Raw genomic sequence first — 12704 nt, 5'->3', positions numbered from 1 at the left:
AATAGTATACTCATGAGTACTTTTTATTTTTGTCTCAAATATTTTACATAATAAATATGCATTGAAATGTCATTATTTTTAATGTGTATTCTTAGAGTATTTATATATTTTGTATTTATGTTTTCGTATGTGTTTTGCCCCAATTTTTCCTTTCCCTTTTTGCCTTTCCCCCCCCCTTTTTTTTTTTTGTTACTTTTAAATGCATCCTTATGAAACATAACCAGAGTTCTTTGTTTATAAATAAAAACAAAAATTGCGTATCAGCAAAGTTTATGGTTATTTTTGTTATATATGTAGTTGTAGCGCTATGTATACATATGTATATGTACATAATATATGTATATGTCTACCAGCATTCTCACTATCTCGGTTAATATTTTATTTTACTATAATGTGTAACCATAGCTACCACTGCTTCATTATTTCTTTGTGGAAACTATATGCTGCATGTGCATAATGTATTCCCATTGATCTGTTACTATACAATTTATGATGAGCCCCATATTGAGTGCATATTGAGTTTCAGTATAGTTTTCTTTTTTTTTTTGGTTTTCATTTAATACTAAATGGATTTGGTATTGAATATGTGTCTGCCCATTGTTATGTGGACATAATAATGTTTGTTGTTCATTTGTTGCCTTTTTAATGAAATTTATCATTCATCTTATGTTAGTTATGAGTCTTACGTAAATTACCAAACTTGTGCAAATCATTAAACACATGCTAATTGTCAAACCTATGCTAGTTATCAAGTTTATGTTAGTTGCCTAACCTATGCTAGCTGTTAAGCATTTATGAGCCACTCAAAATAGCTAGCTAATTTGCCAGGTATCTTTTACATATGATGCAGAATTATGTTGTTTTCCAATTTTTGAACGGATTTGCAGAAATTTTTACTTCTAGAATTATTCGCAATTTATATTGTACCTTTCTAAAGTCACGCTTAAATTGCCCCCATTAATGGGAAAACAATTAGGATGTCAACCTTTATCATCCTTTTCAATTATACTCAAATGTGACATTTTCTATTACCATAAATTTAGAACTTCTAATCCTGCTATGACAACTCTTGCGTTTAATGTAGCAAATATACTTTTGCTTGGACTTTATTTTATTATAATTCTTCTTTTAAACAAATGATTCGTTTTAACCACGCGAATACAGCTGCAGCACTGGATAATGTTCCAAATGATATGACACGACCCTATTTTAATGTTGCCTTAGGCTTCAAAATTAATTGGCTCTTGTAATTGTCTCGGAACATTTCCGCATGGCAAATTTATTCTTATACAAAATCGGTAATTAAGATGTCTATGTTATATATAATATATTTTAACTGATTTTTACTTTGTCACTTAGTTTCTAATTTTCTAGCTTTCTAGCCTTCTAATTTTCATTACTTTATTAATTTAGAACGTGGTATCAATATTAATGGGTGATTTATTCCACTGGTGTATTATCTTTTTATGTGGTGATAAATTTGACTTACTTTCTGCATCACTTTTGGGTATTATCATAATATGTCCTGGAAATACAATTCATCATTTTTGCTTTCGCTTAGTTTTATCGATTATAACGACACAGAAGGGTGAAGGTCGAATAATGTTGTAAGGTCTTCAAGGTGCGCTTCCTGTTTCTCTTAAGTTTGTAATTTTGTGTCTACTTGGTTTTGAAGAAATTGAAAGTAATTTTCGTTACATACACTTTTGGTAGCAATAATAAGAAGAGGCGCACTAAAAGTTGTTCACTAGGTTAGCGTCTCCTCATGGTGATAAAACTTACGTTAACGTGACTTATTATATGGAATAATCTTGCAATATATCTACAGCCAATATTTTTGTTGCACATTACTTGGAGTGCCTATTAGCTTATTGTCATGTGGAATGTTATTTTTAAACTTTTCCAATTTTAGTTCCTCGATGGAGCTTATTAATTAATAGAACAACTCTAACATTTTGTGCGGGTCAATTTCGCCATTCGATTGTTTAGTACATAATTGTACACTACGTTAACGCTGTACCAAGTAGTAATTTCGTTACAGGACAGAGTGGCCTATTTTTTGTTTAACATTAATTCTTATATTATTGGATTTTTTCGTAAACTTTTTTTTTATCACTTTTCATGTCTCATTAGCTTCTAGCGTATAACCGTTTGTTAGTATTCCTATTTTTTCTCTTTTAATTATTATCCAATCATTCCTTTATTCGCTCAGCATTTTGTCTTTTTTTTACATTTTCTTGACACCTATTTTATTGCGCTTCGTAGAAATTAAATGTGTTTTTATTTCTTTAGAAGAAATTCCCTATTCAGCTTTCACAATAGAAAAAGAACTTGTGTATTTCTCATTTCAGTTTTTGCAATTTCTGCACAGAGGAAAAATAACTTTTACTTTTTTGTGGTTTCGAGGGAGTTTAAACAAGTGCGATGATTTTTCTACATTAACGCATCTGTGCATGTTCCTTCGAATTTTATACCTAAAATGTTTCTATCTTTTTCTCCTTTTCAAGACGTTCAAACGTAAGCAAACCTAAATAAAATAACCAGTTCGTGTGTTAATTTTGTAAAAATAGTAAGCTGCGTTTTGTCGTAATTGCAATAATGGATACGTCAAAATATGGACAATTTATATCGCGATATTGTTGTTAAAATATAGAGGGGTAGATATATAGAAGGAGAATAAGTATCAATATAACGAAGGCACATATTTCTTTTATTCTTCCTCATGTAATCTTTCCTAAATTTAGTTCCTTTGCTAAAATAATGCACTTAACAAAACATCCTTTTTGACAGATATATAACGCAGCTATTATGTTATGTGTGTTCAAAATGTAGGGCTGGTGCCACTACTACATTTCGTAGAAGTCGGAATAAAGTGCAACATTGGAATATGCTCGTTATATGAACACATTTCGAATGGGGAAAATGGAACACAACTATTTCAAAGTATTTCTAGGGGTATTTTCTTTTTAAAATAACCCCCTATGTTTGTTCCTTATAAATTTAGCTTATTATAAATACAGTCTAATTTTAGTAAAAAAGATTAATTTCCTTTTTTTGTTCTGTATTTATTTTCTCTTCACCCCATAGCTGTAGAGTAGACGTTATAGGTGAATCATAAACTCGGGATGGAAGTAAAAACAAAGAATTCAAATTAAAACAAAAGTTCATTTTTAAAATGAGAAACTAATGAAAGAATTGTTGTTTAAGGCATAAATTGGTAAAAGCGTTAAAATGGTCATTTTAAACGTTTTGTATTGGCATTATGCTGGATATAAATTATGAAAATAAAGCAGAACAACAACAACAACAAAAAAAAACAAAATTAAAGGCAAAATGTATCCGTTAAATGGCAGAAAACAATTTCGAATTTAAACTATAAATGCTACTACATTGCAATAATTATCACCGTTTGGCGAAATGTATATATACATATATATATATAATACATACATATACACATATTTTTCCCCCCAGCTTTTAGGAGAAAATATATGCTGAAATATTACAAATTTGTTTGTTGGGCACTAATAACCCTTCCACCACGGTAACTGCATCATCACTTGAGCTATTTCAACTTGGCACATACTGAATAGCTCTTCTCTTAATTCAGTGCATGCAGTTTTATACTTTTCAGTCAATACCCTAAATTCATCTTTCGTTATGGGTTTCTCCTTAACGAGATCATTAAGCTGTTTTTCAAAAGAGGTTTCTTTTTCTGGTAGTTGTTTTTTTGCCATTTCATCAAAATATGCCCAGATATTTTTTCTAAAGTCATCTTTTTTCACTTTGTACTTATGCTTTATTTCATCATATAAGGTAAAAAAGTGATTTATAACATCATAAAATTTATTTTCTTCGTTTCCACACACTTGCCACCATACGTTACGAATATCGCTCTTCTGTGGATGCAATTCTAAAGAATTCATCAATTCTTCAATTTCTTCTTCTGTTAATTGTTTTTCATCTTCTTCAATATTCTCTTGTACTTCTTTTAATTCATTTTCATAAACTTCTTCTTTGTTATTGCTTTTTTTGGTCTTTTTTTTTGGTTTTCCAAAATCCATTTTCGCGATCACTTGTTCAACACCACGCGCCTTTTTTTTGGTTTTACTTTTATATGCGCCGCCTTCTTCATTTGGAATTAACTGGGATAAATTCCTTGAATAATATGCATGGCTTGAAAGCAGTTGTGAATTGGGAGTATTCGGAAGCAGCGATATGTTCTACGTGAAGGTGAAAAAGAAGTTCGAAATGATGTTACGGTATTTTTATTTTGCGTTCATTGAACTATAAGCAATAAATGACTGTCTCCAATAAAACTCATTCTATCCAAATAAATAATTCGTTCAAATAAATGAACGTAAAATAAAAAGGTAGTTTAGCTTAGAAAAATGTTCTATATTTTTTACCGGTAGCATCACATACACGAGGAAAAACATCGACGCAATGGACTGCCCAGGAAGGAAGAACCTTGCAAAGCTTCTCTTAGAAGAATTCATCTTTAAGATACGAAATTTCTGTTATAAAATATACTTGGTAATTTATATATATATTTTTTTTCTATTTCGCGAAACTTTTAGAATAAAACAGAAATTGTATATCATATAAGGGAAGATAACACATTATTATATTTTTAAAACTACGAAAAATATAATATGTATTTTTAGGCAAATTTAATCAGTGATAATTTGATTAGATTTTCTGCACTGCATTATACATAAAAGATATTATATATCATTCAGAATGCTACATAAAATATAACACAGCGGAAATAGACATACTAAAAACAAGCAAAATTAAGGGGGGGGACAAAAAAGGGGATTAAATAAATCTATTAATTTATAATATACAGAATAAGAAGAAGGCTCTTTAAAAAAAATAAATCTAAATGATATCCTTAAATAATGTTAGTTTCGGTTTTGTCTAAATATAAAATATGCTCTTAAAAAGGTCTACCCATTTTCCGGTATTTCTATTATCATATATATTTATAATGAATGGAAAAGGGGGACCTCAATTTATGTTAGGTTTTTAAATAAATAATTAAAAGGAATATATAATTTAATTCTCCATGTAAAGGTCAGTCATAAGCTTCCGATGAAGATTATTCGCAATTATAATATAATGTAAAACATAGAGGTTAATTTTTATATGTACTTAAAATTTGTGTCTACTTCTCAAAAATTGGTTTCATATGAAATGTATTATTAAAACTTATTGGCAATAAATTGTTCTAATAATAACAATTATATAACTTAAAATTTAGACAAAAAAAAAATATTTTTTTATTCACTATGGCTACAATCTGGGTAATAATTATAAGGGAAAAAATAAATTAAAAATATAGATATATTTTATTAATGTATTTGAAAAATATTGATCTATGGAAAAAAGCAAAAATTTGAGAAGGAAAGGCAAATTATAGGTAGGATGCAATTATCTAATAGATCCGTTTATTTTTAAATGGAAAAGGAGCATAATAAATTTTTCGAAATTAAATTTCATGTAGTAGAAAAAATATTATTTTTCCCATCACAACTTAATAATTTTAATGTAGCATATACATATACATATACAATATTGCATGTTCATTTAGGAATATAATTAAATTTAATAATATTTAGGTTATCTAATTACAAGGTTTTACTTTTGCTCTTTATAATTTAGAACAAAATAATTATGAGTGGATAAAAAACATTCGAAAAAGCACTTTTTATTAGAAAGCCAACAATTCATTTTGATCATAAATGATGACAATTTAAAGTAAAGGGGAAATTCTGAAGTGTTCATAAATTAAATATGTATATAATATATTCAACCCATATCTTTTTCTGCCCCGCTTTTAATTTGTATAATGCAAAAATGGCATAGCATATTTTACAATTTATAGAGTTCTTTCAAGCGCAAGGCTCAATTGGGGGTATAAAAATAATTTTTCTGTTTAAAAAAATATAGTATTTATCAAAATATATTTTTTCGATTTTTTTTTGCAATTTTTATACCGTTAGCTTGGCATTTTTTTTGAGTTTTTTTATGTTTACATTGCTTATGGCAAATAATAATTTTTTTTGATCAAATTGCGCGGGGTTAATTTGTTTATATTTTAAAAAATGTTAATAAAAATAAATAAAAAAAAAATTATTTATGCATAAACGAAATATATTTTAATTTCCTTTTTGCCATTTTTTCAATTATGATACTTTAATTATAACATTATTTTTACAATTGTGCAGTTATAAGCGAATATGTTTAAAACTGTGTAAAGTAATAACAAAATTGACATTTTTAACATTATACAATGAGGCATGAGAATAATATTTTAAGGGTTATATAATAGGAACGAAGCTGTATTGATAAATTAAAATCCTTTTTTATTGTTAATAAAAATAAAAATACGGAGCCGAATAATTCCTTCTGAAACATTTCCCACGTTTACGTCGTTATAAATTTTATGCGTACGTATACCTCGGTTACAAAGCTGTAACATGTGGATGCTCACCCTGTTTTAATCAACAATGAAAGATTATTTTGAGAACTCGTTATTTTTGCTTTGCAACGATTATTGTTTGTTGATGTGTTTAGGGTATAAATGTTTTGTCTTTCCCTCTTTTTTCCTCTCCAGTTTATTTGCTTAAATCGTAATATTGTGTGCCTTTACGTACTTGATCAAGTTGTTGCGGCAATGTTAACATTGTTCTACAAACAATGGTGCGTCGCATAATTTGGCTAAACCTGGATAGCTGATAATCATATTTTTAAAAAAATAGTGAATGTTTTACATTTCAAATAGTGAAGTCTAAAATGTAACTATGCATTTTAAGACAAGCTCAATTGTTGTCAATGATAGTAGAAGTGTGGTGAAGAGCTAAATATTGGGTTTCATAAGTAAATGCATTATAAGTAACATTTAAATGCTTCTTTATGCATACCGTGATGCTTCTGCGTTCAAGGGTACATTTTTGTGACATTATCATTGGTGCTACTTTAAGAGCATAGAAAAAAATATAGCGTTTGGGATGGTGTGAAAGTGTTCTAAGAAAGTTCCTATGCTGTCCTAAGTTATAAAAAAATGTATGGATGTATAGCTGTATAGATGTATGTATATAAGTACAGTCAGTGAATGCCCCTAGTAGTTCCTCGGAAAGCACCGCATTTTGCATGTCTTAATTTTAGGACACCTTAAATGGTGCACTTGCCGTAATAATCTATATTGCAGAAACGTAGTTATATAGGAATAAAGAGGTAATCTTCTACAAAAATGCGTAGCAGCACTTCTATGATATAATGGCTAATGTTATAAAAATACGCTTTCATAAATCTTGATTACAACCAATTGATGGCATTATTATTTCGCACGGAACTGCAATTTTAGTAGATTCGTAGCCCATTTTTTACTGAATGAGGAAATTAATACCTTCTTTTTTTTTCATAAAATGTATATGTCATATGAAGAAGGCTACTTGAATGCGTAGAACCTTGGGAATGGGAATTTTATCATATCGCAAATAATAATTTTAAAAAATTATACTCTTCCTATTTACTCTTATGACTAATTATGCTAAGTTCAGAAAACGGGCCGCATTATTTATATCCTTCTTTGTTCACTAAACTTGTTAAATTGAGAAATATGAATATGTTTATACGTGCACCTTTGTATGTGCATGCTACACGTTATAACACGATTATAGGTTGCTACTAGTTGAAGGCGCTAATTATCAGGCGTAAAAAACGGATCAGTGCTCTCATTTCTATGCATTAGATACCTTTTGATTGGGAGAATATCTATAATAATGGGTTAAAATGAAAATGCACGTTAAAATAACAAAAAGGCGTGCTTCTGTAGTTTATGCGACTTAAGCGTTTCAAGATTTAAAATAATTTCAAAATGTTTTTTCATAGAATCGGTTTACAAACTTAGGTGTAATTCCGTCGAAATGAATATTTCAAAACGGATACCATAGCACGTAAAAAAAACATAAATATTAGACAAAAAAAAAGTATAGAATAATAATTAAAGCCAGATTTTTACAAAGGACACTTGAAAAAATTTACAAAAAAGACAAATGACAATTAAAAAAATAAAAGTATTACAAGTATAAGCAAGTGTAACTATAACAATATTTACGTATTGGATTCACTCGGTTGAAGGAATGCTCTAGGTGAATACATATTTAATAACTTCATCTTATGTGATGAAATTAAATTATAAAAAAATTTGTATCACATTTCGTCAAATTGTACAATCAGACCATATGCTTTTTAAAATTTTTATGTCGAAATAATTTCTGCACGAAATTTGGTTTATTGAGCAATTTTATGTTGTCTATTCGAAGGAATTCCCTTTTTTGCTTCATTATCTATTATCACATTTATCAGCACATTTTATACATTTGGGTAAGCTATATGATAAGTTTCGTTTTCCGTTAGTTGAGGTTCATACCCGGCATAACTAAACAAAACATCGTTTACATCGCTGTCTATATTTTTTCTTCTACTACTTTTTCGTTTTTTTCGGTAACGTAACTGCCTAAGAGGACTGAACTATTGTAAAATAGAAGTAAAATTTTATACAAAAAAATTATTTATCGATTATGGGAGTTCCGTAATGACAAATTGTACGGAGAATTATATGTACATTTGAACAGGTACATATTTAATATATTATGTTTTACTTTACATAAAATAGGAGGTATTAAAACAATTCCAAATACCGCTAAACATGCATATTGGGGATAATTTAGTATTTCGTTCAAGTAAGGAACGTCTTCTATATAGTATTTTAAAGGTGCCACAATTTGATCAAAAATTGATGCATATTGGCTTGGACAGTGTGGAATAGACTGTATCCTATAAGGCAATTCATAGTTGTTACATTCGAAATATGAAAACGTTTTAGGAATATTATAAAGTGTACAATCATCAGATATGGCAAAAGTTTTCTTTTCTTCTGCATCTATATCAATGATGCAAGAATCATTGTTAAAAAAGCAATCGTATTTCTTATTTACGTAATCAATCAAGTCTTGACATTTTTCTTTTTTATCCTTTATTACACTACGTAAATGATCCCTGTTTTCACAGTAATCATCTAATTTCTTCACTATGTTCATTGACGATGTATAATCTTTTTCGTCTCGTTCACAGTTGATTTTTTCACTTACAGCAAATAGTGATTTTATATTTTTTTTTAAACTTTCAATAGAAGATTTGAATAATTTTTGATCTTCTTCATTTTTATAATCAAGTTCTTTTTGATAAATTTGGAATATTAAATAATTAATGTGGTAATTCAAATTCCTACAACGCTTTGGACTAATATTTTCATTCTTTTCTTTCGCTTTTTCTTTATAATAATGTGAAAATTTTTCTGAAAAACTTGTATACCATTTAGAAAAATAAGTTTTATCTTCTTTGTCTAGTGAAACATCTTCTAAAGAATATAAATCTACATAACTAGTAAAATCTTCATCAAATTTTGATGAAGGAAGATCTTTGTCCAGTGATTTCTGAAAATTAAGAAGAAGAATAATATAAAAAAAGTGAACACATTTAAGAATATGGGATATTATTTGGATTTATATTGAAGAGTGTCTCACAATTCGGTTGACTCATGCAAAGGATGATACTGATATGATATGTAAACGTACGCATTCTGATTCAATAGGAGGGTCCATATCAGAATCGTCCATTTTGAACAGGTAAAATTAAAAAACGTGTTAAGATTTACATAAAAAAATTATGTCAAATGATTTATAATTTCTATTTTTAATAATGAATCTTATAAATTGCAAAATACACATGTGTATTTAACAATAATCAATTGTCTCTGTTTTCTTTTAGTAAACAAAGTGAATAACATAGCTTAATTTATCGGTCCATAAATGTTCTTAATCCAAAATAATAGAACAATAAACGCATTACACACATAGTACGTAGGATGTATTTTCTAAATTTGCTTGAATTAAAAATTGTTTATCATGGGCAAGGAAAATAAATCCTATGCTTATCCTTAAATGAACAATCTGTGGTATATATAAGTGGTAATGTGTTTTTTGTGCAATTCATACATTACTTTTTGAAAAATTATTATGTCCAATATCGTTTTACAACTGTTTTTGTAATATGAAAATGAAATTCTGAATACAATAATTTTTCTTGAACGCGTAAAATTGCAAAAAAATGTTATTCATTTTTTTAGGTTATTAAATTAGCACAATTCGATAGGTACCATATTTATGATTATTCGTCAAAATGGTGTAGTCTATAATACATTTATTTAAAATATAAGGTTTTCATCTCCAATGGCGCGTTTCGTGTAATACCAATTATTCATTTTTGCCATCTGTTTAACTTTTCACTAAAAGATGTGTTATTCGTAGTATGCATACGTAAAAGAAGAAAAAATATGAATTTCGTTCAAAATTGTTTTCGACAGAATAACATTTAACAAGAAAAAAAATAAATTATTATTATTATTGCTATTATCATTGCTATTATTATTATCATCATCATTATTATCATTATTATGCTTAAATTTCCATGGAAAATGCATTGTGCACGTTTAACGGTTACAATAGTTTTATACTAAACTGTTTTCGCGCCCCTCGCGTTTTTAAAAATGAAATTAACATTTTCATTAAAACAAAAACAAAAAACAAAAAACAAAAAAATGAATAAAGGCCTACATAATATGCATAAAAATACAAATGAGCTTTTTTAACCATTAATTTTCCCGATTCTTTGTGTTCATTGATGTACTAATGATTAATAAAATGTTACTGTACTACTACTTGGCGTTATATGCTTACGCGGTAGTCGAAATATGCGTTAACAGGGAATATCATGAAAATGGATGATTATTTTCCGTTAATATTTTACAGTAGTAGTTAATATTACACTTACCTTTTCTAAGCTATTAAGTAACTTACAATATATAGAACTGATTTTAAGTAAAAATAGTGGAAACGCTTTATAAGCTTAAAAATTAAGTACATTATACTACTTTTAAATATAGTTTTTTTTGTAGTTAGCAGATTTCGAAAACTGTACTAAATTTTTTAAAAAAAATTCAATTTTTTTCACCCATCTTTTTAATATAAACGGTTTACTGTATACATACCAAATTTATACATTAAACCAATTGTGAAATAGTGGGAAAGAAGCGGAATAATTCACGTACACAATTTTTATATCTGAAAAAATCAACATGTTATCACCTTTTATCTTAATAAGTATGTAATAAAATTAAAGAGTTATGCCATGGGAAAAAGCGCTAAGTTCCTCAAGCATGCTAAAATTGCTTTATTTGTCCTTTTAACACTGATATGGCATTATTACAGAAGCGTGGTATAAAATAATATATCTACAAATACACAGTTATTTTAGCTCCTGTATGTGTTATTGCTAAATTTAACGTTTTACCATACAAAAATGAATATCTTTCAAAATTGTATGAAAATATGTCTTTTTTTTTCTAGCTTATATTTGATAGGTCTATCAACGAGAGGGATAAACTAAGGAATGCATTAGGCTTAAGAAATAATCGGTTGTTGGTAAAAAATGAAGAAAAAAATGATGGAACTATTACTGAATTGGACAAAAATATACCACGTTTCAGTGAGAACACCAAATTGGATAATGAAGGAGAAGATAAATCTGCCAAGGTAGGAACACATTTACCTAAAAATGAAAAAAAAAAACAAAAAAAAACAAATAGCAAAGAACTAAAAAAAGATGTTCCTCCCATTTTGGAAGACAATAAAACATCTGTGGAGAACGCCTGCAGCAAGTGTGAATCATGCAAAAGTCAAGATAACCCTTGTAAAAGAAAAGTTTCTAAATTTTTTAGTTCTATAAATAAACATTTGGAAAATACGAACCTTGATCAACATTTGTCTGTAAATTTGTCGCTTAAGAAAAAATTCTTAAGATATGCGCTATATATTGTACCTTTAATATTCGGATGTGTCCTTGCCGTTTTAACCCAATCAGGATGTCCTCCTTGTGTATTATTAGCCATAATGAGCATACCAGTACTATATGAAAATTCGAATAAGTTTTTATAGGGGGGTAAAATTTAGAGAAGTTCTAGATGGATTTATAAAAATTAATTTTTCTCTTTGAAAAAAACACTTTCATTTAAATTACTGCGATTATTTTCACTCGCAGGGGTGAAACATGTCTAAAAAAGAATGTTCTTCCAAGGGGTACATTTTTTATGAAGAAAATGTATGGAAGTTTTTAAGAAGTGAGAAAAAAAAAAATGTCATTAATCATAATAATACTTTTTATTTGTTATGTTACTTTCTTTTGTTTGTTAAAATATATTTCAAGATAACGCAACATTTTGATTTCATGTTTTTGTACATTATTTTTCTGTTTTGTGCAACTGTTCAAGTTGACAATGCATCTTTTTTTAGAGCAAAAATGTGCATTTACCCGTGCAGCTAACATATAAATATATTTTAACGTTAGCATGTGCGTGTAAGAAGTTAATTAATTCTCTTTTTATTCATAAATTTGCATTAGCATTATCTGCAAAAGTTACTTTTTTTATTTAATCATAAAATGATCGTTTAAAATATTAATTAAAAAAATGTTTGGTTTTAAAATTATGTAAAAATGTATGCTCCCATGCATTACATCGTTGTATATTGTCACTCATTATGTTATTATTTTTTTTTAGTCTATAAACGCTGCAAATG

The 12704-nt window shown here is 28.0% G+C and overlaps 3 protein-coding genes across 3 annotated transcripts, besides 9 other annotated features; all 3 read right to left on the bottom strand.

Annotated features, from left to right (window-relative positions):
* Positions 1-2283: 2283 nt before the first annotated feature.
* Positions 2284-2305: a microsatellite.
* A 1219-nt stretch (positions 2306-3524) lies between these two features.
* PVX_112650 (hypothetical protein) lies at positions 3525-3926 on the bottom strand (the record flags this gene model as incomplete). Its single annotated transcript, XM_001612594.1, has 1 exon — positions 3525-3926. The coding sequence occupies one exon, from the start codon at positions 3924-3926 to the stop codon at positions 3525-3527; it is 402 nt and encodes a 133-aa protein (XP_001612644.1).
* Positions 3927-5449: 1523 nt separating this feature from the next.
* Positions 5450-5501: a microsatellite.
* Positions 5502-5551: 50 nt separating this feature from the next.
* Positions 5552-5571: a microsatellite.
* Positions 5572-6807: 1236 nt separating this feature from the next.
* Positions 6808-6840: a microsatellite.
* A 223-nt stretch (positions 6841-7063) lies between these two features.
* Positions 7064-7104: a microsatellite.
* A 362-nt stretch (positions 7105-7466) lies between these two features.
* Positions 7467-7487: a microsatellite.
* Positions 7488-8582: 1095 nt separating this feature from the next.
* PVX_112645 (variable surface protein Vir17-like) lies at positions 8583-9689 on the bottom strand (the record flags this gene model as incomplete). The annotated part of the gene is made up of 2 exons (XM_001612593.1): positions 8583-9506; positions 9648-9689. 2 exons carry the CDS (start codon positions 9687-9689, stop codon positions 8583-8585), a joined length of 966 nt encoding a protein of 321 aa, XP_001612643.1.
* Positions 9690-10369: 680 nt separating this feature from the next.
* Positions 10370-10552, bottom strand: PVX_112640 (hypothetical protein; the record flags this gene model as incomplete). The annotated part of the gene is made up of 1 exon (XM_001612592.1): positions 10370-10552. One exon carries the CDS (start codon positions 10550-10552, stop codon positions 10370-10372), a length of 183 nt encoding a protein of 60 aa, XP_001612642.1.
* Positions 10409-10480: a microsatellite.
* Positions 10459-10523: a microsatellite.
* Positions 10553-11646: 1094 nt separating the features above from the next.
* Positions 11647-11679: a microsatellite.
* Positions 11680-12704: the final 1025 nt, after the last annotated feature.

This window comes from Plasmodium vivax, genomic scaffold (genome assembly GCF_000002415.2).
Source record: "Plasmodium vivax scf_7167 genomic scaffold, whole genome shotgun sequence".
NCBI lineage: Eukaryota > Apicomplexa > Aconoidasida > Haemosporida > Plasmodiidae > Plasmodium > Plasmodium vivax.
Note: the sequence above shows the minus strand (reverse complement) of the source record. Positions and strands in the feature narration are given on the sequence as shown.